Below are 26,210 nucleotides of genomic sequence, written 5' to 3'. Positions count from 1 at the left end.
ATGCCTTAGACACCACATGTAATATTTCTGTTAGTTTTTAAGCATAGTGAGCATTGGTGAGGCATACCAAATAATCCATATACAAGACAGGGGTTCTTCACCCATTGGAGAAATTAGGGCACAACGAAATTCTGCTTTGTTCCCTCCTGGTAGCTGATTCCTTTCTTAAAAGCATTAAACCTATCACAGACTGCCCTTCTAGCTCTTGGCAGGCTGAGCTCTGGCTATAAGCATTTACACCTACCTTGAAGGAGCACCTCTGGAAGACCAGAGCCCAGATTACTGGGCTCATAATTGCAGTAGGTGGCAATGCTAATACAATGCTAATACTCTTATCTTGCCACCTATACTAAACCGTCCACTTAGTTGTAGGTCAGCAGGCAGTCACCATGCAGGAAATGGCAAGGTGTCCTCAGTCAAATATGGTGTTAGATGATAATACTGAAGTAAAATGTTTTCTCTCCTGTGAATGCCTGGTCACACGTTCCTTTATTTTTAGAATATCTGTAATTGTTAATTAGCAGTTAATTTACAGATCTAGCAAGTGAACAATATCTATTTGCTGTTTAATGATTTAATGTAACAAAAACTGTGAGACTGCTCATCTTGCTTTCTAAAGGTAATAGTAACAATTTTAGCTCTAATTTCAGTAATCCCTGCAGTCTCACATGAAGTCACTAAAAAAAAACATAAAAAAAAACCAATATACCATTGGAAAATCCAGTCCTCAAAGTCTAAGCAGTGAGATTGCCCTGCCATTACCAGTATGTACAATATGTTTTAGAGAAACGGAGCACCAAAGCACACTGCTTTGGTACTTCAACATCTAATGGAAGTAATTATCCAGCGTGAAGGTATGTTCACACTGCTCACAAGAGTTCAGGGAAACAGAAGTAAACAATTATTATGAGCAACAAGATCCTTAGTTATGCTGAGTCTGAAAGTTCTGTGTGGAGTCTAAAAATAGGTTTTAGGGAGACAATGTAAAAAAAATCGTTTTACAAAATACGCTTCTAGGTTTTTGGTACCTCTTTTATTAGCAGGTATCAGCCAACAGCTTAGAGTTTGTGGACAGTTTTAATAACTGATTCCTTAGAAAAACATTAACTAGAGCTGAAAAGAGATTTAATTAGTAAATGTCAGCTGAGTGGGTGGCTTACTATTTAGGGATTTCTCTAATTGGTTTTTTTTTACCCTGTTTTCTGATTTTCAGAAAATCCAAATCTGTTTTTTTGACTGTCTTACTACAGTTTAAAAATGTAGTGCTTTTCCATGAAATGCAGATGTTTTCTAAACAGCCATTTTAGAAAGTATTCGAGGGCTCCTTGGGAAACTTTACCAGCTCTTGTAAATGGACTGTGATTTTTGACCGTAGGCAGTCACGGGAGAGTAGGAAAAGTTGATGACTTCATGCAATTTTAGTAAACTGATTACAGGACCTGAGTTGATAACTTCTAGGCTCCTGTCATTTGCTGTATTATTAAAATGACTGTGATCTTCATAACGGTTACGATCAGGCCAGGCTAAGAATAATCTTGCATGAGAATACTTTGGGAGAGTGGGAGTGCTGTCAGACAAGAGAGCCTGTGCAGTTCATTTCGCCACAGCAAAACTGACTCCTTCTGTATCTCATACTGACTCTTGAAAAGGTCTGTGTCCTAGTCACAGAGAGGTCCTGTGTCTTGTGGCTAAATCTTAAATAGAGAAAAGTAGATAAAATACACTCCAGTCCTTGCTGTTAGATGTATTTATTTTTTAGATCTTCTGAAGCAAACCAGAAACTGTGAGAAACTTTTCTTTAGAACCACCCAATGATTCGTAGGAATTTTCATCCAGTTTCTCTCACAACATTCAGAAATACGGTAGGCTTCCACATGTCCTTCATTTCCTTGGTCATAGCAGATTAGTTGGGTACAGAGTAAATGGTGCTCTCATTAAAAAAAAAAAAAAAAGTCACTGAATGACTTTTCTCTGATCAGTGGATGTGGCACTATCTTGCTGTTCCTACAGCTTGTTTACAATTCTTCCACTTCCAATTCAGTTGCCATTTTAGAGGGAAAATGGTTGTACCCTTAATTGTGTTCTAGATGGACTTCTTCTGATATGGGCTGAACCAGTTGTGCACCATATTTTGTTTTCTCCGTTTTCTCTCTAGTAGTCAACTTAATTTGGTCTTGACCCCATGTAACTTCAGAACCTTCACAAAGGCTGCATTTCTTTCCCTCACCTTCCCTACACCTTTCCCATTCTTTTCAGTCACTGTTGCAAGATCCCTTTGTTTGACAATAAAATGCATTTCTTTTGGTTCTGTGATGTGTAGGATTTGTTCCTTCTTGTCTTGAGAAGACAATTATACAAAGTTCCTTTTATTGTATTGAAGAACAATGATGCTCTGATTGCATTGATCCTGTCTTGAATTTAAGGAAGTGCAGTAACACTGAATGTTTAAGGTCAGAATAATGTTACAAATGGCAATGATACTGTTGCTACAAATGTCTTCAGATTATCTGAACCGTGCTCTGAAATTTACTCCTTGCAAGATGTGTTCGTGTCATTGTTAAGTCAGTACATCTCAAGGTTTTGCCATTGGACACTGGTTTCTTGTGTCATCAGTAAGGCAGCATTCCTCATATAGATAGGAGCATAATTCTCTTGCCTTCCCTGGAAGATGGCTCCCAGCATCACTACAAACCATTTTGAACTGGTCTGAAGTGTTTATAAAGTACTTTGGAGCTGTCCTGCACATTGTATCTACAGGAGTTTACCGCTGCCTAGGTTGCTTCTGCAGTGTCACATTGTACATGAGTAGGAGTAGAACTGTCAGCTGCAAGCTGAACCATTCCCTCCAGGAATTCAAGGTGCCTGAATTTTTTAGTGACAGTCCTTCAAAGAGAGGGCAATTGAAGCACCATTCCTGTTTTTACAGTTTCCCTACACAGTGGCTTGTAGAAACTATGCAGCTCTTATCAGTCCTCTACATTCCATGCTTCTGAAAAGTCAAGATCCTCTGTCAGGAAGCTTACATAAGGCAGGAACTCAAGATGGCATGCACCTAGTGTGTAATGTCATGCTGATAGTCATAGGAGGAAAGTGGACGGTCACTTACTTGAGACATGTTATCCATATGCACATTCGTATGATAAGCCACCCTTCTTTCTCCTAGTCCAACTAGATATTCTTGGGATTTCAGAGCTGAGAAGAATCAGTGGTATATGTTGGTCTTAAGGCAAAAAAATCTCAGATCTTAACTTACAAGAATGTATGCCTTGTGTGAGCATGCATGTGAGTAGCATAAAAACTTCTGACTTTTCTAATAAGCTATCTTTTTTTTCTTCTGCCTCTCTCTGTGACACATTGCTGTTTTGAGGATTATAGTCTTTTCTACTGAAGACTATAAGCTTGGTAGAACAGTAAGTAGCCATTATGGCTTTCGTTTTGTAGGAATCATATAATAACTGTTCTTATGGACTTTTTAATCTGTTATGCTTACCTGACCCAAGCGGTTGCTTCCTGCCTGGCAATTTATTGGGAATGTCAGGACTTGATCTCTTTGAATCACTACTTTCCTGCCAGTGGAAACATACAGCTCTATCTTGACTACAGGGAAATAAAATCAGCAAAGTTAACTGGGACTACCAGAGTCTCATTATTAAAGTGATTTTCTCCTGCCAGATATAAAATATCATCATACCGGTATGGAAACATTCACTGGTTATTCTTTCAGTCATCCAAAGACCTTTTCTCTGATGGTTCACTGTGAATAATTTCTTCAACATCTTGAATTATTTGATGAGTATGACACACAATGATTGTGTGATTCATATAGAAGTCCACAGTTTTCTGGAGTTCAAGATCCTGTAAAAGAGCCAAATTTAGCTCCTTTCTGGCTCAGGAAGGAATACTGCAAAACTTTAGAACTTGTTTTCTTTACCTAAAAACATCTTTCCTATGATGAACATTTTCTGGCAAAAGTCTTTCTTTTTTCCTAAGATCGAGTTTTGTATGAAAACTGTGGTTTTTATATTGCTTTAGCCTGGAATGATCTTCAGGGATAGGAAGACAAAGTGCATGCAGTTCTGGTTAGAACATTTGTTTGGACTGAAGATCCTTTCATGGTGATTTACCAGTCATTTTCAAGGGATGCAATTGGGCTGTAAAGTGAAGTTGCTCTATTTTTGGAACCATTATTAATAACTGATAGCTTGATAAGGGCACGACATTCTTGCATTTCAGTAAACATAAGATAATAGAATTGAGAACAGGGTTTCAAACATGCTGTGTAACACCAAATACTGAGCTATCGGAATAAACTGTTATGAACTCCGGTTTTCCATTAGGAAATTTCTGAGTGCCTTAGATTGTTTTGTTCCAAAGGGAAATAATGAATTTTATAGTCTTGATTCTAGATTTTTGATCCTCTTTCAGAATAATAGTTTCCAGATGATTCTATTCTGTATTGGAAGAGCAGGAAGAAGGGCAAACAAGTGTTTATTTTCAAGTGTTCTTTCAAAGCAATTAACTTCTGACTTAGTTACAGCCTACCAAGCATTACTTTAAGACAAAAACACTTTTTCAGGATGTACTTCAGTTCCTAGCTTTGTTGTATTGCCTCCCAAGGCTCTTTCAAGTTACTTAAAATATGTCTTTATTTCTCTGAGTGGCATTTATCTGATTTAGAAATGCTTGCTAACAGAGAGCTTCTGTCAGAAAGCCAAATGTGCTGCCCTGTATGCATCCCAACCTTGTGCTTTAATCAATAAAGCATTTAAAGCATAATATTGACAGGCATATTGCTAGGAGAATCTCTAACTTAGTTCCTAACAGTGAGACCAAGACCCCACTTTTAACTCTTTCTGTCAGTTCTGCTTTGCTGTATGAAATCACAGAAAATAGGGAAAGGAATCCCTGAGGTTATTCATGCATTCTCTCTCTCCCAAGGGCAGATCCTTTCATCCTGAGTTATCGTCACTTTTATTCACTGAGTTTGTGAATGGTGTGCTCGTTCCTGTAAAAATCCTTTCTTTTTTTTTTTTTTTCCTCATTTCTTTGCTGATGATAAAGTCTCAGACCTTATCCAGTATTCCTTCCAATGCCTTCCATTGTTTTGCTTTTCCATTTTAAATGAAAGGATTTGCCCAAGGTCAAGACATAATGCCCTCTATCAGTGTTCAGAGTATTTCAGTTTTTCTTAAACACAGTTTCTCTATTTGGAAAAGACAGCACAAACAAAATTAATACTGCTGTTTTTAAGTGGCCAGAATGGACCCATCCAGTGTTCATAACATACCTGATGCGATCTGTCAAGTGACAATACTTATATTTGGACTGTTCCCCTGAAGATGAATAGAAGTTTTCTTAAATGAGAACTGCAGGATTTGTGATTCACTGTGAGATGCACCTAGGCATTTCTTCACACATTCAGAATGTGGTAGTGCAGAATTCTCATCTTATTTTCATGCAAATAAAATTCTACCAATCATGAAATTGCAAGGAAATGAGGAGACAAGCATAACGAAGTGAAGAATTCCACATCCTGCAAGTTACCCTTTCTGTCTCACCTTTTTCATTCCGTGAATATGAAGCTCTTTCAGTTTCTACTTCTTTCTATTCGCAGCTATTTGTTTCTTTCATTATGCTCTTCTGAATGCTTTTTCTCTACCCTTTCAGCAGCACAGGGCGTAATTTGCATGAGAATAACATAGTTCTGACTTAACTGAAAATTCAGTTATTTCAAGCTCTATGTTTAAGTTTCTCCTTGTGCTTGTTGTTCTTTGGGTCTCTGCTTCTATCCTGATCTCATGTCATGTACTGCACATACTGCCACTTGCAATAAAATTCGTTTTATGGAGGGCAGCATGTATCCTCTATTTCATTTTCTTCTTAGCCAAACCATGTATACTCTCATATTGAAAGTAAGCTCAACTGTGTAGTCAACAGCACATTTTTCTCTAAAACTGCCTCTCCTAAGATTTGTCATCCAAGTTTCAGATTTAAAGAATCTGTGTACTTTTCATTGGAATTTTAGTGGGATTTTGAGTGTTTTTTTTAATCTGGTTGGATAGCCTTTGTTAGGCATGGCCACGCAATTCACCTGCATATACCACTGATGCCATTAGTGATAAAACTGATTCCATAAGATTCCTCTACATAACATAAATGGGAAATGGAGGAGTGTGCTAAACAGAAATCCAGTATACGTAGAATTCACATATGTATGTATTTGGTAGAGATGCTGTGATATCAGTGTGGAGTGAAAAGATAAGATATGAGCACAGGCTGCCTCTTAGCCAGGCTTTTTTTGATGTGATAGGAGGTAACACATTTTAGCTTACAGTTAAGGGCTCATTTGATTGCACGTACTTTTTTGTTTTCAATTGAATTAATTTAGTGTTCTTGAAAGTTAGGGAACCAGCTCCACTCAGCTGAGTGATTAGGCCTCCTCAAAATAAAGAATCTTAAGTATATACTTTTTCCTTCTTAAAAAATCACCCAATTCCTGGCCTTTGAGATTTTGCTTTATAAATGAATTTGTCTAAAATGTAAGGCAGTATTAACTGACATTCTGTATTCTCTGTCTAGAACTGGTTCTACAATTTCATGTCTGCGGAAACATACTAAGAACCTATTGGGAATTAGTGCAGGACATAAAGCAAATGAGATAAGGATGCCAATTTGTACATTAACTCTTATCTAATGAACATTGATGGGCATTTTTAAGCTTTTCAGTATTCATTATTACTAATTGTCAGACATTTGCTTTCTTCTAAAGATATCTTTCATCTTTCCTCACTTGTAAGAATATACAAGTTCTCCAATCTTGTACACATAGTTTGGGGAGTCAGTTTGTGTTTCATTATGGATTAAATGAGAACAAATCAACTTGTATTTATGTGCTTTAGGATAAATAAGCATGTTATCACAGGAGCAGTTTAGAACAGCTTTTGTTAGGGTGCTGCTGAGGAACAAATTGCCAGCGTGTTAACCCTGTTTGTCTCTCCACGAGGCAATATTAATTCACAGATTTCTCATTAAGAAAAGTCTATTCAAGGTAATCCATATACTACTTCCTGGACTGGCTGAAAAACAGAGTACCTAAATCTACCAACCTGCTTGTAGTCTTTAGCTTTCAGTCACATTGAGATTAACTTGTTTATATGTCTGAATCCTGAATTTAAGACAGTAATTCTGAGTTTTAAGATACTGTGTTCAAGTCTTCTGCAATATTCAGTCCAAGTGTAGAGATAGATATAATTGTGTTCTGGATATTACTACTCACTTATTCTGAGCATTATTACTCTGGGCAATTAGGACAGACAAAGCTGGGTAACATACTTGAAGTTCGGGGTTCCGGACTTCATGTGAATTGCTTTTTGGCTGACAAAAACAGCGACTCAAAATAATATCCTGTAATGTGGTACATGTTTTGGGAGTATAGCCTGAGCAGTCTATTTCTGCTGACCCAGTGAGCTTTAGGCTACCGCAAGCAAATTCCAATTGAAGGGCAGTGAACTGCTTTGACTTGCACTGTGGTCAGTGTTATCATTTTGCCAGTCTTAGGAACTAGGTAGGGAAAATATATCCCTTCATGTCCTCTTTTCAGCTGTAGTTACTGCTTACCATTTCAGCCTCAACAGTGTACAGAAATTTGTTGAACTCAGGAGAAATTCTTTGTTTTGAAGGACTGCTGTTTCTTCTTATCCCTTATCTGTCTTAAAGTCAGGTATTGCCGAGATTTATGCTTTCAGACATTATACACCTCAGTAGTCTTTCAAATTTGAGTACCAGCACAAACCCATCTCTCCAAGTGGTGAGCAATTACCTTTAAACTAGTTACTAATTACTAACTAATAAGAAAAGAGGGTGTGTTCTTGTGGTGCCTTAACTAGCAGGCAGCTCAGCACTACACAGGTATTCACACATTCTCCCACACTGGGATGTGGGAAAGAATCAAAACCAGGTGTAAGTGCAAGAACTCATGGGTTCAGATAAGGACAGTTTAATGAGGGAAGAAAATAAAATAAAATTTAAAAAATAAAAATAAAAAAGGGGATGCATAATGCAATTGCTCACCACCTACTGACTGATGCTCAGCCAGTCACCGAGCAGCAGCTAACCCTCCTGGCCAGTTCTCTTCATTCTGTTGTTCAGTATAACGCCACGTAGTAAGGGATATCCCTTTGGCCAGTTTGGGTTGGATGTCCTAGTTCTGTCCGCGGTCCCGACTACACATGATTTGTTTTCACTGCTGCTACTTTTGACCTTCTATTAAGTCAGCTTTGCATGTTTGTACACGCATTGTTGAGAACAGTCTTTCCATTTAGTTGTTCACTGCCCTTTCCAGTCATTGTTTTGTGATCAAGAAGTTGAAAACAGGTCTTTTTAGATCCTGCTGACTGCAAGCTGCTGTTCTGGGTAACTGAAAAGGTCAGAGAACCACTTCTCTGTCCAAAGGAAACACCGTGTTGCTAGAGGTTTACTCTTCTTTTAATACTTTGTGGAGGACAGGCTCGTTGGGAAAGAGCTGCATATTGATGAGAAAAAGGGAACTGACACTGATCAGTAGCACAACGTTTTTACCCTTTTAATACACTCTGGATATAACATGCAGTTAAGTTCATCCTCCTCCATGCAGAAATCCACACAGCATTTCTCTGTCATGTCTTGTTCTTGATACTGTATAGACCTGCACTGGTCTACACTGAAAAAGTTTTCTACGAAGATCACTCTGAAAGTAATGCCTCCTATTTTATTTAGTTGGCCCATAACATGGGAGCTGTATATTGGTGGTATGGCAGTAGAGGTTGAACTTTCCAACCAATTTTCATTACATTTTGTTGCAATACGACTGATGGCAGTGGAGGGTCAACGTGACAAAATGGCATCTGACATGGAAGTGCAGTGTGAAGCAAAGGCATTTCCCTGAATTCCTCCATGCAGAACAAATTACGCCCATTGACGTACATTGACACTTGCTGAATGTTGTAGAGATGACAGCAACAGTGAGTTACCTCTGCTGGTGCAGTTGTTTATGAGCACAGAATGCAAGCTCTTGTTTATTTTTGGTGAAGATGCACAGTTAGAAGTGGTGACTATGTTGAAAAATAGATTTTTTTTATAGCAGAGAATTTGCTCTATCAAATAGTGTTCTTTGTATCTGTTTTTGTTTCCATGGAAATAAATATGAGGCATTATTTTTGGGGTGACCTTCATACATTGCCTGGTATCTTGGTAGCCTGCACAACGTACAGTGTCTTCAAAACAGCACTTCTGCTTTTAGGCAGTGATAGGACACACCCAAGTTCTAGTCAATCTTTTTCTGAGGGTTCTTTGTGACTACCATCTGGCTCAGCCTTCTTGTGGGAGGAGCAGGATTCCAGTGTAGTTCTTTCTGAAATTTGAGTTCATCAGTTACCTTCTTACCTGCCTGCCGCTTATGTGCCACCCAAAGTTTTAGGTCTTAATAAAAACGGAACAATGACATTGTTACTTGTCCCCTTCATTCCTTTTAGCCATGTACAGCATCATTGTTTTTTTAAACCTTTTTGTCTTGTAAGAGAATCTTTTGGAAGTCATGTGTTATCATAAGCAATTTTTCCTCACACTGCTTTGGCAGGTTGACTGAGTTTTGCATATATGTGCAGGTATGTGCCCACATTCCAGAGCTTATAGGATTAATTTTTTGTGTAGAATATAATTAGAGCCAATTCAAAATGATGAACCATGTTTAGGACAAAACAGAAACATTTTCATCTGTTAATGAAGCATTCTTAAATTAATCCTGTTGCATATTGTACTAATTTAAAGCACTCTCAGAGTGGATGAAAAAGAAGAAATTCTATTAAGAATTTGGTTTTTTTTCTGCAAAGTGTTACATTTGAAGAGGAATATTATATAGTCAGGGCAAAAATGAAATTAAAATTGGGCACTGTTGACACTTAATTTTGGTACTACTTGTAGTAATTTCTGTACTATCTGTAGCAATAAAAACAGTGGTGTTTAATGTTTCTCGATCATGTGTGCTAATGAATTTCAAAAGATATAAGAAAAACCATCTCTGTTTTACACAAAGAGACTAATACATCACCAAATTTCATGTGAGCTCCAAGTAATTTGCTAAAGATGACACAGCAGCTTATGGGAAATGTAAGAAAAAAATTACACCTCTGCTTTTGTGTTCCAGCTTTCAGAATTTGAGCATTTCTTATTGGAAATACACAAATATCAGATTCCAAAGAAATAAATGCATAAATGCTTGATACTGAACAGACATGCATTCTGCTCTTGAATTTGACATGATGCTTGCTGTGTTCATGGTCCCACCCTTTTCCTTCTTCTCTTCCAGAAATAAATAATGTGAAGTAAAAGTGAAATTCTCTATTCTCTATAGAATAGGTGAATCAGTCTTCTTGAACTGTAGATTCATGTAAGTTGAAGGGAGTTCTGTAGATCATCTGATCTGATCTGCTCAAGGAAAGGCCAATTACACCCAGTTGTTCATGGCCATGTACTGCTGAGTTTGAATATCTCCAAGGACAGAAATTTCACATCCTCCCTGGGTACGTGTTCTGATGTTTGACCACTCTCTTTGTGAATGTATTTTTCTTTATATTAAGTTGAAATTCCAGCTTAAATTTGTTGCTTCGACAGTCCCCGTGATCCGACCCACTCCACTTAACCAGTCTCTTTTTTCTTGCTGCAGTCGTAAGGATACTACAGATAATCATGCCAAAGCACTTGCTGAATTTAAGATGAACAGCATCCACATCTCTGCCTTTATTCACAGACCAACTCATGTATAAGGTGATCCTGTTAGCCAGGCATGGTTTGCCCTTAGTAAGCTGTTTTTTAAACATTCTCAAATCTTCCTCTTGTCCTTCATGTCCTTGGAAATGGCTTCTGTTACGATTTTTGATGTGAGGCTCACTGGTCTGAAGTTTCCCAGAGCCTCTCACTTGCCCTTCTTAAGCTGTCTTTATCAGTCATCAGGAACCATACTTTGTGACTTATAAAAGATCCTATAGAGTGACCTCACTAAGACAGTTATATTATATCACTTTATAATCTTCAGATATCTACCTTCTCGTTTGCACCATATCTCAGTTTCTAAACCTTGTTTTGAATTTTAGATGAAATTGGTCCAAACTTTTCCAAAAGTCTAGATTTGTCCAATTTTCAGTGATACTCGAAATCACACTATGTTCTTTTGACTGTAAAGATAAAAAGAAAATAAAATGATTGAAGGGAGATTTTGAATGGCTTTATGAAATAATCGATGACTTCTAAAAACCAGAGTTGAGTAGAGGCTTACATTTTGAGTGCTTATATTTTACATATTTCATAAAAAATGAAATGGAGGTTATCAGAAATGTTCCCGAATCACGATAAATGTATTCAATTCCAGGAATTTTGTAGTATTCAAAGCCAAATAAGTACTGTCTGATGTTAGATCTGTTTTGAAGGAAGTGACCAGGCTCTCTGACCTCCTGATAAAGATTCTGCTTTAGTTCAAAAGATGCAGAATAGAGCCCGGCCCTCATCTCTCTCTGCTAAACCCTTGCAGGCACTGGAGTGACGCATTAAAGTACTGAATACCCATGTAACTTCACCTACTAACTTAGTAAACACCCTTAATCCAGTGCTGGAGGACTGACAGTGCAAGCTTGTACTTTTTAATAGAATATTTGGTTTATTAGGATGTTTAGAAACAACACATGTCCAGTAGTGTAATGGACTGATGTAGTAAAACATAGTTATATTATGTTGGTAATGAATTTGATTTCTTCTTGTTTATCAATCCAGGGAGCAGATATATAAGTCTGTTTCATTATAAAGAATGAATTATAAAGAGCTGACAGTGGAAAATATAATATATGCTTTCCCACAATGCCTTATATATGTAAATAGATTTCCTTTTATTTAGATCCCTGTTTCTGTCTGCATTTTCTGGAGGGAATTCAGTAATGATATGAGCATTATTTAAAATTCTAGTTAAGGTTAATAGTTACAAAGGATGAGCTTTATCACAATTCAGAAGGAGACGAAATATCACTGTTTTGTCTTCCACTTCTTTTCTGCTCCTTCATCATAAGAAAAAACATCAGAAAAACTGGAAAAGCAGTGACCTGTAGGATGAATATCATTGTGAATCTAATCCTAATTTTGAACATCTCTTCTTTCCCTTCCGTATAAGTATAGCATCTCTAGCATGATAGCTTGGAAATAAGACATTTATTTCTGCTCTGAAACTTGTATTTGCATTTCAAATACATACTAAAGTTTGATGGGGGAGAAGGATAGGTTGAAGTCATTTCTAACAGAAACACAAGTGGTAATGTGCTTCGGTTTATGTTGTATATAGGCCTCAGCACTTCAATTTGATGTAGTTTGTAATACCTCTTTCCCACATTCTGCTATTCACATTTGCTTTCTTTTACCATTTTTTTTTCTCGTGACCTTGAGCTTAAGGAATTTCATCAATACATTTCTCTGGTTATTCAAAATGTTAGTAGGTAATGTCAGAAGTCCTCTCGCTCACTTGGATCTTCATTCTGTATTAGAGTTCATCACGTATTAAAGTCAGAGTCACCAGGAAAGCTGAAGGGAATTTAGCCTTTTTGGTTTGTTTTACTAAATCTCTGTGAAAATAAGAAAAGCTAGCTTGATTCACTCTATTTATACATAGAAATAACTCTTGTTCACTGGATGACCCTTACCCTATAGATCCAGTCATCCATGCCATGGGAAAAAAAAATTGTTGTGTCAATTCATTTTCATTGGATGTCATCCAGAAAACAGAAATATTGCTATTCATGTTCATCTCTTGCTGATGAACTGCAATAAAGGACTCTTCATATGCCAAAGCTAATCTGCTAACATAAGATTTACTACTGTTTGCAGTGCCATGCCAAACGTACATCTTTAGCACTTTTGCCTGGTTTTTAACCTTGACTCTTTAACTCTTTACTCCTGATTAGTCATTCTACTGTTAAACTGTACTGAAGGAGGGGAAAAAAAAAAAAAAAAAAAAAAAAAAAGCACTTCTAAATGATCTGAAACTTCTTCCTTTGGCATATGAGGATACACACATGCATTCATATACAAATGGAAATTTCTTCATTTTACAAAAGAATTCTCCTAAGAGTAATGTCGGCATCGAAAGCTATTAAGTAGTCCTTCCAAGGGAAGTAAATGAAAATCAAAATTGAAGCAGGTAGGTTCAGGTCCTGCAAGTCCTACCTAAATAGTCTGTGCTCATGCAAAATGGCCCATTCATTTTGTTGGAGAACACAGGTAAGCAAGGACTCTGCCTGAGAATAAAGATGTATAGACGCAAGTCCATCTTTAGAAAGCTGTTGCAAAAACATGGCAATCTACTTACTAGCTGTGCTTTCTGGTAGTTGTGTGCAAATTCATTTGTATACTGATTCTTTTTTTTTTCAATATGATGTTATTATATAGCATATATGGTATAAATGTATGCATATCTAGTACAGCGTGAATGAATGTATATGGACAGCAAAGTTTTGTCTCATGCTGTTAATGCATGCGTGCCCCTTACCCCTCGATTTCAGCTTGGGTCATCAGTGCCAGCAGCTTACTCCAAAACTAATACATAGGTCTTTGCTTGTTCAAAATTGAAAACAAATTTATTTTTGTTTTACTTAGAAGCAGGGAAGTCCCTCCAAAGGGGCAGTCACCTTGAGGGTATTAGCAGAGGCTACTTTAAAGTAAAAATGCTTTAGTACCAGTCAGTTTAAAGATAAAGCCTTTTCTGTTCTGTGTAAATAATTTTTGATCAACCTACTGTTCTAAGGCAGTTCCTTATTAGCATATCCTATAGTGTATTGTGAGACCCTGTCTACAGAGTACAATTGTGACACAGGCTGTGAATATTTAGCAATAAGAGTCTGTAAATCTGAGTAAGTAGTGACAAAGCCTCTCCAGGGAAAGCCAAAATGAGGTGAACTGTGTAGAATAATGGCATCTTGGGGGGAGCAGGGAGATTATTTTAATTTAATCAAAGCCAGAGTAACTGAAAAAGATACTATTAAAAGGGCTTACTCTCTGAAGTAAATACTTTTCAGATAAATTCAGAGTTCAAACTGACTAAATTGGCATCCTTGCATCCAGCCTATTCTCTGGATCAAAGCAAAGTTAATTGTTTCACTTGCCTTTTATCTATTTTATGGGTGTGTGTGTGTGGGTATGCATGTGTATGTATGTGTAAGGTTTACGCATGTGCTCACACAAGTCACAGAAAGTAATGGCATTGAGGGAGTGTTCTTCACTTTTTTTCTCTCTCTTTTTTTTTTTTTTTTTTAGTGATGAAGTTGAAGATTTTTTTTTTAATGTGGTGGTACCTAATAGCCATTGCCCACTGTTGTAAAAGCACTGCAGTTTTCCCTTGCCTGTGTTTGCCCAGCCACCCTTCTACATACTACAAGCACTGGGAAATTTCAATGACACAGCTTGGAATGGGTTCAGTGACCTCAATTATGCCCTCCCACCCACTCCAAACTCCTTTCAATTTGCAAAAAGCTTTAAGTGGACAAAACCCAGATGCCTTTTGCTTGTAGTTCAGTAAGAACAGATTGGGCATGTAGATTCTTGTCAAAGTGATATATGTAGTTCATTTTCCATTAACTCTTTCTTAACTAAGGATTTAAAAGTCTCAGTTCCGTGTCTAGCACTCTGCTTTGCTTTCTACTGCTTTTTAAAGTTCATTATGCCTACAACATCCTTTAAAAAAATGAACCTTAAAAAGCCTTGGCTAGACATTGACTGATATGAAACAGACTGAATGTTTGGTTCTGCTTTTAAAGGCAATCACTTTTTTTTTCTTAAACTTGTTTCATATGCAATAACCCATCCTATCGCCTAAGACAGTTCAAAAGCACAAACTAAATATAATAAATAAAAACACCAGTTTGGAGGGAAAAAGAAATTGTGACTTGTGGAAATGATTTACCAGTCAAAACAAGTATGTGGGCCCTGATGACCTTGAGAGCTTGCTTGAGTTGGCTTGCTTATAATTTAGACTGCTTTCACGATATTGTAATATTGCCCCAAAGAGTTGGTGCCTCTCCCCTCCCCCAGAACATTTCATTACACTCCCTTTCTCCCCCCTCTCTCTCTCTCTTTCTCTTTCATTCTGCAGAAACATGTGCTGTCAATAATGGAGGCTGTGATCGGACTTGCAAGGATACCGCGACAGGGGTACGATGCAGTTGCCCAGTTGGATTTACCCTGCAGCCTGATGGGAAAACGTGCAAAGGTCAGCTTCTGTTTGCTTTGCAATGCATCATTTGCCTTCAGCGGTTTCGGTACAAGATGTAAATATTCAGATATTTAATCAATACTTTTAAAGTTAAGGCTGTTACTGGCATAGTGATTGCAGTTGAGTTCATTTGCTTTCCTCATCCTTAATTCTTCTGCATTTACCTACTTCAGTCATTTTTCTCTCTTTTTATTAGAAGATTTTATTACCACAAAGAAACGAGGTACAGAGGTCGAACTGTTTTTAACTGGCCAGATTTAGATGAGTAACTCTGGGCTGCAGAAACATTCAGTAATAAAAGATAGTCTGATACACTTCTAAAAATTCAATCCTGTGATGATCCTTGAATTTTTTTATTCAAGATTGAGGTTAAAAATCTCAACCAAATCTCCATCAACTGTTGATCACCAATTGAGGCTAAGCAAAAGCTGCGGAGGTATTACTGAGAAAAAAAAAATCAAACAAATAGTTGCCCATTTCTGGCCCTTCAAAACATTAGAAGTAGCTAGCTGTAAAGGAAAACCAAAGCAGCATTTATTAGTGCACAGTCTAAGTTTTTCAGTTCATGCTTGTCTTTTACTGTTCCAAAGACAGCATAAGAACCTTGGTGTTTTATCCTTCATGAACGTGTTAAAACTGAGGACAAGGGAAAGGAGAACAGAAAAGAGCATCTGATACCACTCTCAACATCTGTTCTCAGTTAAAGAGACAGGGACAGTTCTCAAATACTCCTGCAGAATCACATTTAGTGGCACTATGCATGTAGGTAGTTTTGGATAGGACTAGGCCCTTCATCAACCCTTTTCCTATTTTCCTACATTTTTCTTTTGAGCTCCGTTAGAAGAGATTAGGGACGTCCAGGAGGACATTGCATATATCGTTGTGGCAGAAAATACTTTTTTGTCACTCAGCAGCAAGAATAAACTGACCTAACTTGTTAAGAAGCTATTTGGGACTTTTTTTCTTCAGAGTAACCAGAAATGTCAGAATATCTTTAGTTCAGGGCCTCATGTAACTTAAAATAGTAAAACCCACAAAAATAAACAGAAAATGTGTGGTTTCCTCTTGCTCCAGGCTAAAAACTTGGGCATGATTCTGTTAGTATGCTTATTTATAGAAATAACAGTCCATTTGCCTGTTTATTTGAAAATAAAACATTTAAGCTGCCATTGCATACAATTTTAATGGTTATGGGTGAGCACACATCAAAAATCGGTCGTTCTAGTTCAAACCACATGAAAATAAACCTTCATTTTTGCAGGCAGACTAGCTAAGCCATAGTAGAACAGTAACAGTGACTCCACCGAGTGCTTAAAAAGGAGGCATTTTAATACTGTAACATACACCTAGACTTGATCATAATGTTTATTATTGAAAGTACATCATGAAAAAAAAAGATGAGTTCTAAATTTAGAAGTCTGGCCATAGAACTAACATGAAACAATATTTATATAATAATCAAATCTATAATTAGTGCTACAGACAAAATAAAATGTTCAACTGATCCTCAAACCAAATACCATAGCCCTAAGCGCTTTCACATTTTTCTTCATTTTCCATTTTTTATGAGAAGAAAATGTAAGAAACAGAATCTGTATTTTTATGATGTTGCAGATATCCTTTTACTTAAACAACAAGTTGAAATTCACTCACATGGTTGAACAAACCAACCAGGTTATTTTTTTTTTTTTTTAACCCTAACCAAAATTGACATTTGGGGCAATAAAAAAAACAGTAAAATATATGGTTTACATTTAACTGAAATTAATATTATTTTTCTAATGTATTACACCACGAGATTTCTGGACTAGATTTTGCTTCCTTGAAGCCAAAGCAACTTCCCATTTAAATCTGTGCATTAAGAATCATATACTTAAACTGACCAGGAAGCTGCTTCATAATGCAGGCAGCCCTTAGTCAAGTCTGCTTTCTGAGATGTGTATCTTCTGAACATAAAAGTGAGTGTTTTGGCAGAGTACCTTCTTTGTTCCTCTTGCTAATAGGTAGAGCTGGAATAGTCGGGGTGGGGAAGTTCAGTGTTAACACATTTTTCTGTGAATTCTATTGAAAACAATAGAATGATCTTCTCAAATTAAAGTTTTTTATTTTTCTCTTCACTCTCTTTGATTTGATTGGACTACTGTCTCTTATTGTATGCTGTCCATTGATCTATCTTTAACAACTGCAGCTATGTGGTAAGAACAATGGATAATCTATTGAATGCCTATTAAAGCACCTTCAGGGATCATACAGCTGCCACATCCGGTCTTCCCTGGGCAGGGTTTCCAAGTCTACCAAATGTCACAGCATCTCCAAATGAGGTTTTTAGTAGAGGCATGATTTTAAGGAGAGCTTATGTTTTTAAACATAAGAGATAGGCTTTTTATCTACTACAAGAAAAGAAAGAGGAAGGACAGCTGAGAAGAAGCTGAGAGAAACTGGAGGGTTAATTAGTGTATTAATAAAAAAATGCAGTTGTGGTTTGAGCAAAATGATTAATAAGTTTAGGTTATATTTAGCAAATAACGTTGACCAAAAAGAATATTTTTATTGGAAAGACTATGATTTTTCATCCATTTTGGCATCTTCCTCCCTATGGCATTTGATATAGTACAGCTACTATTTGAAGTTATGTATTTACTGAAATTATGGAGTTGCTGAGGCTTAAATAAGACTCATAGAAATGTCTGAACTGTTGAGTACTCCAACGGGGGCATAATGCAATTTGTAGTTCTAGCTCATATGTAATTGATTTCTTCAATGGTGTTTTTTTACCATGCTGGTATTTCATGGAAATCTGTTGCAAGTTTCCTTCTTTCCTTCCTTGTTTAACTAGGGAGTCAGGTAAATTAAACAACAATCCTAATTTTTGAATTTATGAAATAAATATTGATAGAGAGTTGGCTTTTCAAAATTTTGACAGATATTTTGTTTAGTAGTGTGGAAGTTCATTAACAATTTAGTGTAACATAAAGACAAACGTACATTTTAAAAAAGGATTTTTTTTCAAAGAGTGTATAACTCTTTAAACGTTACTAATTGGTCCACATTTTGTTTGCAATAGCATATTTCATATTCTACAGTTTTAACATAAAAGCTGGGATGGATTCAAACTACAGAATACAAAAATGAGTCAGGACTGAAGTTCTGATATTTATCCTGGCCCTTCCTGAATATAGCAGAGAAGGAGGCTGCAGGGAAGCAAGTTCTGAGTAATGCAAAGAATCTATCTTCAGGGTCTTTGCACATTGATCTCTTTCACAGGCTCAATGGGAAATGGGAGTTCAAAGAATCAGACTCCTTAGTTAATGCATGTGCAGTCTGGTCTTTATCAATGTCAATAAAATAGAAGGAAAAATCATTGTGAATGAAGACTTAATGAGGAATACATACAGGTAGCTGCATAACCTGTGAGGGGACTACTGTAGCAGAAGACTGTTTAAGTTTCTAGGAGATGAAGAGGAGAGCTTGAAAACTTTTATCTCCGGTTCTTTCTCCTATATACTCCCATATAACTTACATGGTCTAGCAGTGAAATAAGGGCAAAGGTGCTAAGAACAGACCTCTGCAGCCTAGTTAGAGGGGCCTTCAGTTGTATGAGTTCTGACTGAGGTACAGATTCATCAATGTTTTGCTGTTCTTCTTAAAAGTTAGTTTCAAATGCAAGTCTTTCCTCAGCGGGGTTGACACAGAATGAAAAAAGATCTTTTTTCCCTTCAGTCTTCCTATCAGCTGTTAGCTATAACTCTAAATAATCCAAACCATGCAGGCCTTTGTCAGCTAGGAAAACAGACACATCCCAAACAAAAAGAACTCCACATCCTCCCTCTAACTCATGCTATTTAATTTCTCCCGCCATTGTAATTTAGTGACCCCAGCTTGATTCTGAGTTGGTTTTGTGCTGTGCACGTCAAAGCAATGTAGTTCATTTCCGTGCATGCCTACTGAGTCATCTACAGAAGTCAGCTAATACAAACAGAAAGGGAGAGACAGAGGATTAAAAGACATAGTGGCCCATGATGCTTGCTGCTCATTGTCTCCTACCCACTTTTTAATATCTCCTACTTTGTGCATCTTGGGATTCCCTAGTCTGTAGCTTCCCTGCTTGTTGGTATCTGTACTTCTTTCCTGCTGAGTACCTATCTCATGCATTCAGTTATTATTTGCCCTCAGTGAGAAGATTCATCACTTTAGCACTTTAATTATGTTAAATACAACCTATATATAGCAGATAAAGCAGGAGATTCATTTCTGAAAAACACGAGGGGCTCAAGAGGAGTGAAGTCAAATGACTTTATTTTCTGAAGATTGTTCAAGTCCAGCTTCTGAACTGGATTAAACAATAAAGAGTTTGTTTTGGACGTACTATAAGATATGGATTAGGTCAAGGGGAAGGATCACAGGCTTCTGGCAACACATAAAATGCAAGACCGTGTGGCACCAAAGTTCTGTTTCATCACTTCTACATGTATTTGACAAAGAAACTGTGCCCCCTGAGGCACTCCTATGCCCCAGAGCAATGCAGCCTGACAGTACTGTCACAGGGACACAGTCCAATTGTGCAGGTGCCATACTCACCCCATCCCAAGACTCAGATGGCAGAGCAAGTACAATTTTAAAGCAGAAAAGTAGTGTTTTTCTAGGTGTATGGAGCAAGAGACACAGTGCAAATGTGGCTTTTTGTAAAGCATCTGTAAAGTGCCATCTAACTTTGCATACCCCATGGATGTTTTGTAATAGCAAGATGACTATTGTTTTGTTTAGCTAACTTGCTATTTTGCAGTACTTTCTCAAGCAAACTTGAGAGTGGGGTTCTGGGGAAGCAGATACTCAGTTGGGACTAAGTGTCATTGGTTTTAGTAGCGGTGTGACCGTACATTGGTAACGTTGCTAAATATAGCAGCATTAATTCATGCACTCAGATGAAACTTTGCTGAGTCCAGGTGATCTCTCAGATATGTATTTAAGACACAGAAAGGTCCCTGGATGTCTACACCTAAGGCTGGGGCATTTTATTTACTGTGCAACGTACGCTAAGTAAGCCCTTCTTAGCCCTTTGGCATATTGTTTAACCAGAGCAGTGTTACGCAGAGGTTATGTGACTGGATGCTGTTTGGGCAAACATTTCTTCTTCCTGCTGTCTCATTGTCATGGTTACCCAGAAATGTGATGTGCTCTCTACTTCCTTGAAACAGGCCCCCATCCTTTTGCATTCAGATGCAGCAGAGAAATGTGGCACTTACATGCTTAAATACTTGACTGTGCTGCTGTGGGAGTGCCAGAAATGCCTTATCGTTGACCAGTTTACCCACTAACTCACCTCTGTAACCTTCGCTATCATTAAGCAATCTAGAAATGAAAACCAGGAGCATGGTGACTAATGAGCTATTTCAGTCAAAGAGCCAAACCAAATTTTATTGAAACATAAGGGAATTATTGCATTGGCTTTATTAGGTTGATGTAGCAATTGCACTTTTTTCTGATTCTTAATTGCAGCATATTATGAGAGGAGAATGCATTTTAAATTATTTTTTAATACAAAAAAAAATGAAAACCTGGAAATGAATTCAATTTTGAAAATTGAATTGAATTAAGACTTTGTTACAGAATGAGTTTCAGTGAAGCAAACTGTGTCATGTTTTGGTAAATACAAACTGAAAGGTTTCATTAAATTAAATGCAAAAATTAATGTTCAAATCAATTTGGCATGAGAATATGATTCAGATGTTGAAAACTTTCCTCTCTTTTCATTCAGAACACACTTACACTAAGTGAAAAGCTCAAAATGAGCAGTTTAGCTGGCCAATTTGGCTTCATTTCCTGGATACCGAATATCTGTGGGCAGTTATGGTTCCCTTCCATCATTTCATTAGTCAAAATTACTTAAAGTCTGTTTTTGGTTTTTCCACTAAACTGGATTAAATTGATTGAAGCTTTTTAAATTTGCATCATGTCAATCCTGATCAATTCATATGAAAAACGGAAAATGTTTCCTCATTTTTCTTTTTTTTGTTTGTTTGTTTGTTTTGTTGTTGCTTGTTTTGTTTTTGTTTTTGAAAGAAACACCAGAAGGAATTATAGGTAACCTTTATGTCCCTTCCAACTTGGGCCATTCTGTGATTCTGTGATTAGTTCGGTATGTCAACTAGTGGCTCACTTCAGTTATGATTCTCACGTTGTTTGACTGTGATTGATTGGATAAGTTTCAGGGCAGTATATTTTCTTCTCAGAGTGCCTAAATGAGGAAAGTTTTACAGAAAAATGATGAACTAAGGTTTTGTTTTGTTAATATGCCTGACTCAACATTCCTTTTGCATGCCAGTAGAAGTTTGACAGTAAAATACATCCCTTTGCAAGATAAGCTGTGTAAAATATGTGCATCAGTCAAGTTTACAGTGAGGCAGATGCTGGCACGTACAGCCATTCTTTTCACATCATATAGGTGCTTCAAGGCCTTCAGAATCACGTCCATAGGTTTGGTTCAGGTCTCCTGAGCTAAGAATAAGAGCCAAATGCAAGACAGACACAAATAAATTCACGTGAATGTTTTGTTTGTTTGTTCGGTCACGGTTCTGGTTTTCTTCCTTAGCTGTAAAGAGACCTTCTTCAAAGTAGTCAGCTAAATACAAAAAGTATTTCTTGGGTTAGATTCCCACAGAAAATTGAGAGGTTTCCACTTAAGTTATACCATCATTGTACCAAAGGTATACATAACTTCTTCATAAATGCATAAGCAGTGTTAGAGAAGACACAATCACTAAAATAGCGTGCTGAAAATTACACCTGAGTTTCCTGCTGAAGTATGTAACTTCTATATGGAGGTGCACAGCTGCAGGATTTATAGATTTACCTTCTGCATAGCTGCAAGCAATGTAAATTCCCATAGGACCTAAACTTTCACCAGTAAAACTTCCATAGCGCCTGAACTTCCGCCGGTGCCTGACACGCATATTCAGTCGAGTTCCAGTGTCCCTGATCTCAGATCTGAATTACAGTGAAAAATTGCCCTTCTTTTCTTGGTTCACTTGTTTTGGCAGGTATTCCCTTGCCTAGTAAGTCAGAAAGTTTGTGAAAAGGGCAGAAGGGGTTGTTTTCTGCTCCTTTATGACTGGGAACATTACCTTGAGGGGAGAATGTAGAAACCTGCCTACCATTGTTAGGAAAGATGAGGTTTGAACCTCAGTCTCTTTCACACACAGGTCTGATGAGTAGGAAGGAACTTCTACTTCTTCTATTGGGGAGAAGGGAAAGCAAATGTATTGGCAACTATAAATAAAGATGATTTATGCCCATTATATATGCATTATATCTATATCCATTAATTCTAACTAAAGGGAGCCACTGTCACTTCAATACAAGATTAAGTATGTGTTATCTGTGCATAACCTTTCTCTATGCTGTCATTACAATATATCCTTCTGATTTTGCTTTGTTGCCTTTGGTAATCATGTTGTAGGTAAATGAACACAGCGAGCAAGGAGATTAAAAGCCTAAGCCAGGATTAAGAATTGCATTAGATTCGCTCAGATATTACGCTATAAAGCTGTTCTTGTCTTCCTTGTTGAATTAATTCATGTACATCAGCATTTTATATTAAAAAGAATTTAAATGATCTCCTCAAGAGTTCAAATTTCTATGGATTGCTTGTAGAGGCAAATTGGCTGCTAACCTAGCCTAGCCTGGAATACTATTACTTGAAATTTGCAGTATACTTTCTGGGAGTCTCCCATTAGCACTCTTGCTTAGTTTCTCTAGCAACATAAACGTAGATAGATCACATTTTTCCACACATGTGAAGAGGTCTGTTTAGTTTCCTCCTCACTGAATACATGCTGCTTTTGCAGAACATATGTATTTGAGCCATTAGCCATAATGGGCCATTAGCATTTTCTAGTGCTCTCTCTCAAAAAAGTAGGGGAAAATCATATATGCAAATGGTGAGAAAGAGTAAACTAAAATGAAGTAAGCTGCTGTCAGTCATCATCTGCACTGCGTGCTGTGGCACCAGCAAATGTCAGCATAAATGTCAGGCACAAGATTACAAGCAGCAGTGGGTTTTTTAACAGGACTTCTGTAAATCCAGAAAGGACAGAGACCTGCTTGCTTTATACCCTTTTCATCTGACTGTATTTCCATTGATAATAGCAGCACCTGAAATGGCATTTACTTCTGTGGTGTATATTTAAGATAATTTATGTAGTTAATAGAACAGCTGTACTCACGATTTTAGTACTGGTTCATGCCATCAGTGCTTAATGCCAGAGTAATTTGATGTACAGCAAATTAAATTTTGCTAACGCTCTGCTGGTATGATGTCTTATATTCATTGTTTGGTTTGGAAAATTGTATATGGAAAATGATGCCTTTGCCTTACTCTCAGTTAAGGTACAGTGATGACTACTAAGATCAGTTTTTCATATAGGTTAATAAGTAGCTTCTCTTTACTTGCTGCACATAGACAAAGCTATCTGGGATGGATTGCTCTGAGATATCCCAGAGCAACAGTATGCATGTTCCTCAGAGTCTGTGAAAAGTTAACTGAGGGAAAGATGGGATTGCTCTCAGTAGGCTTTCATTTTCTAGTGGAAGTACCACAATAGTAATAATGGAAAAATTTGCAAATGGAAACAGATTGAGATACACTGAGTTCTCAAACCCTCAATGAAGAAGTTGACTAATGCAGAGGTTGTCATTCTTAGGCCTTTATATAGACTGCACCTTCTGCCATTCTTCCTTTGATCCCCAAGACCATTTTGTCCTTGCTGTGGACCAAGCTAGAACCTCTGTCCTGTCTTCTATGCATTGGCTCTTAGAGTGCACCAGCTTTGATTTTGTACCTTCTACTTCTCTCTGGAATTCCATGATGTCCTATTTTTTAGAATATGGTCAAAAAAATAGGTGACCCTGTGATAAAATAAACACATCAGTCTAGGTCATTCCTGATTGCATTAGAAGTTCTACATTGTGTGGCTAAGATACCTCCTATTTGCACAAGCTTAAATGTATGTGCATTCTGAAGTAACATGGAACAGCTGGCATGCTCTGAATGCATATCATATTGCAATAACATGCTCATAAGCATAATCCTTACAGGATAACTATACAGGATATCCACCTTACTTGCCTTGAATATCTGTTTCAACCGAGTTACGTGTTCCACTTCCCTTCAGAGTCTGACCAGTGGGGAATAAAAAGACTCCCTAATCTTATCAGTAGAAACAAAATTTAAGAAAAAAATGAATGTTAATACAGGCCCATGTTCTCTGATCATATGTGATAGTGCGGGACAAAATTCTTGTCCCTTGCTTTCCTTCTATCTGCTTTGTCATTCTCTCACAAGAACTTCCTACTCCGGAGGAATCAGACTTCCTTGATTTTTATCAACATCAGGCACTAGCTTGTTTGTCAAAAACAGGCCTCAAGCTTGGTATGTGGTGCCTCCTAATAACACTTAAGTGTTTATCAAAGTGGTTTATCTTCAGCTGTTTTTTTTCTGTGATGGCTTTCTCCCTTTTTCTTATCAACTTAAACCTAAGGTTAGTTTCCCATGAGTCAAATCAAGATCTAGTTTTCATAATCCATTATAAAGCAACTCTACTTCCATCAGAGCCCTTACATGACTCTTTTTTCAAGCTGTAACAATGTACCTTCCTATTATTTGTGACTAGAAATAAGTGCACATTCAAATATAAACGCCATTTGAGTTTGCTTCTCTGTACATTTAAATAAAAAGCTATCAGAAAGCAAAAGAGGCCAGATATAAATTACGAGAAGCCACTACAGCTATGAATTAAGAAAAACTTGCCCTTTCCATAATGAATACAAGGCAATGAGAAAGAGCTGAAGCTGAATTTATAACAGAACTTCACTGTTGAAGCAAACCCAAGATCTCACTGACTTTGTAGTTTAAAGAAGCTCAAAAGGATTGAAGTCAGATACAAATCTTGTGGCTGATCTTTTTTTTAATAACAAACAAAAGTATTCAATGCAGAAGCCTCTTACATAAACTGTGTGCATAGACACAGAGTGGTGAATGGACAGAGGAACGTGTTTGTGTTGTGTGAGAAGTTAACACCTAAATAAATTGATGAATTATGAATAACGTGAAGAAAGATGGTAATGTCCTCCAGTAACTAGACTAGTGATTTTAGGAGGAAGCAAAATAGTCATTTTCTATATAGTTGCATAGGTTTAAATGCGCAATTCAATGTTCAATTGAAAATGACTGGGCTTTCTGTAAAATGCCTACTGACAACCAATTTCCTAGCATTTTAGAGTGTTTCTGTGTAATGAACCATAAGATCACATGTCATTTCATCTTAGTAAAAACAACAGAAGCTCTACAGAATCTCAAAATGCTTAAGTGATTTATGGAAATGAACGTATTTCCTGGGTATATGTTGCACAGCAAAGAATTTCCCTTCCCTTTCCCTTTCCTAGTCCACTGCTTCTGAAAAAAAACTTTTGGTGAAGAAACTAGAGACACTTGTGTCAAAGAGGCAACCCAAAGGCAGGCAGTTGGTGATTTAGGACTGTAAAACAATGGATGCAACTGCTGAACTGAAAAAAAAGAAGTAAAGAAAGGCAATATTAAACTAGAGGAAAGTTAACACTTTCATCATGAAGACAACGATCCTGTTAGGTGTTTGAGTACTGACAAGAATTTCTGAGAGCACACACTGTGACATCTTTGGGAAAATAAAGACCATGTTAGAGTGCAACCCAGTACATGCTTCCACAGGGAATTCCTTGATCTATCCATTAAGCATGTGCATTGGCAACACCGTGTAGATAATAAGTAGACTTGTGGCTGTTGAAGGAAGACAATGCAAAGGGAAATTTTATAAGTTTGTTATATAGGGAGACAAAAGAAAGGTTAAAACTGAAAAGGAATTTTAAACAACAGAGCCAGTTTTGAAGGACCTGAGCAAGA

At 37.2% G+C, this 26,210-nt stretch overlaps 1 protein-coding gene across 1 annotated transcript in view; it reads left to right on the top strand.

Moving 5' to 3' along the window:
• The window catches only part of SCUBE1 (signal peptide, CUB domain and EGF like domain containing 1), a 201,347-nt gene that overhangs the window by 118,736 nt on the left and 56,401 nt on the right, over window positions 1-26,210 (top strand). Inside the window, exon 8 of the mRNA XM_042890068.1 lies at window positions 15,158-15,274. Within this exon, the coding sequence (XP_042746002.1) occupies window positions 15,158-15,274 (117 nt within the window). The remainder of the gene's footprint in view (window positions 1-15,157; window positions 15,275-26,210) is intronic.

This window comes from Lagopus leucura, unplaced genomic scaffold (genome assembly GCF_019238085.1).
Source record: "Lagopus leucura isolate 7727_CA_CO unplaced genomic scaffold, USGS_WTPT01 Super-Scaffold_100159, whole genome shotgun sequence".
Taxonomy (NCBI): Eukaryota; Metazoa; Chordata; class Aves; order Galliformes; family Phasianidae; genus Lagopus; species Lagopus leucura.
Note: the sequence above shows the minus strand (reverse complement) of the source record. Positions and strands in the feature narration are given on the sequence as shown.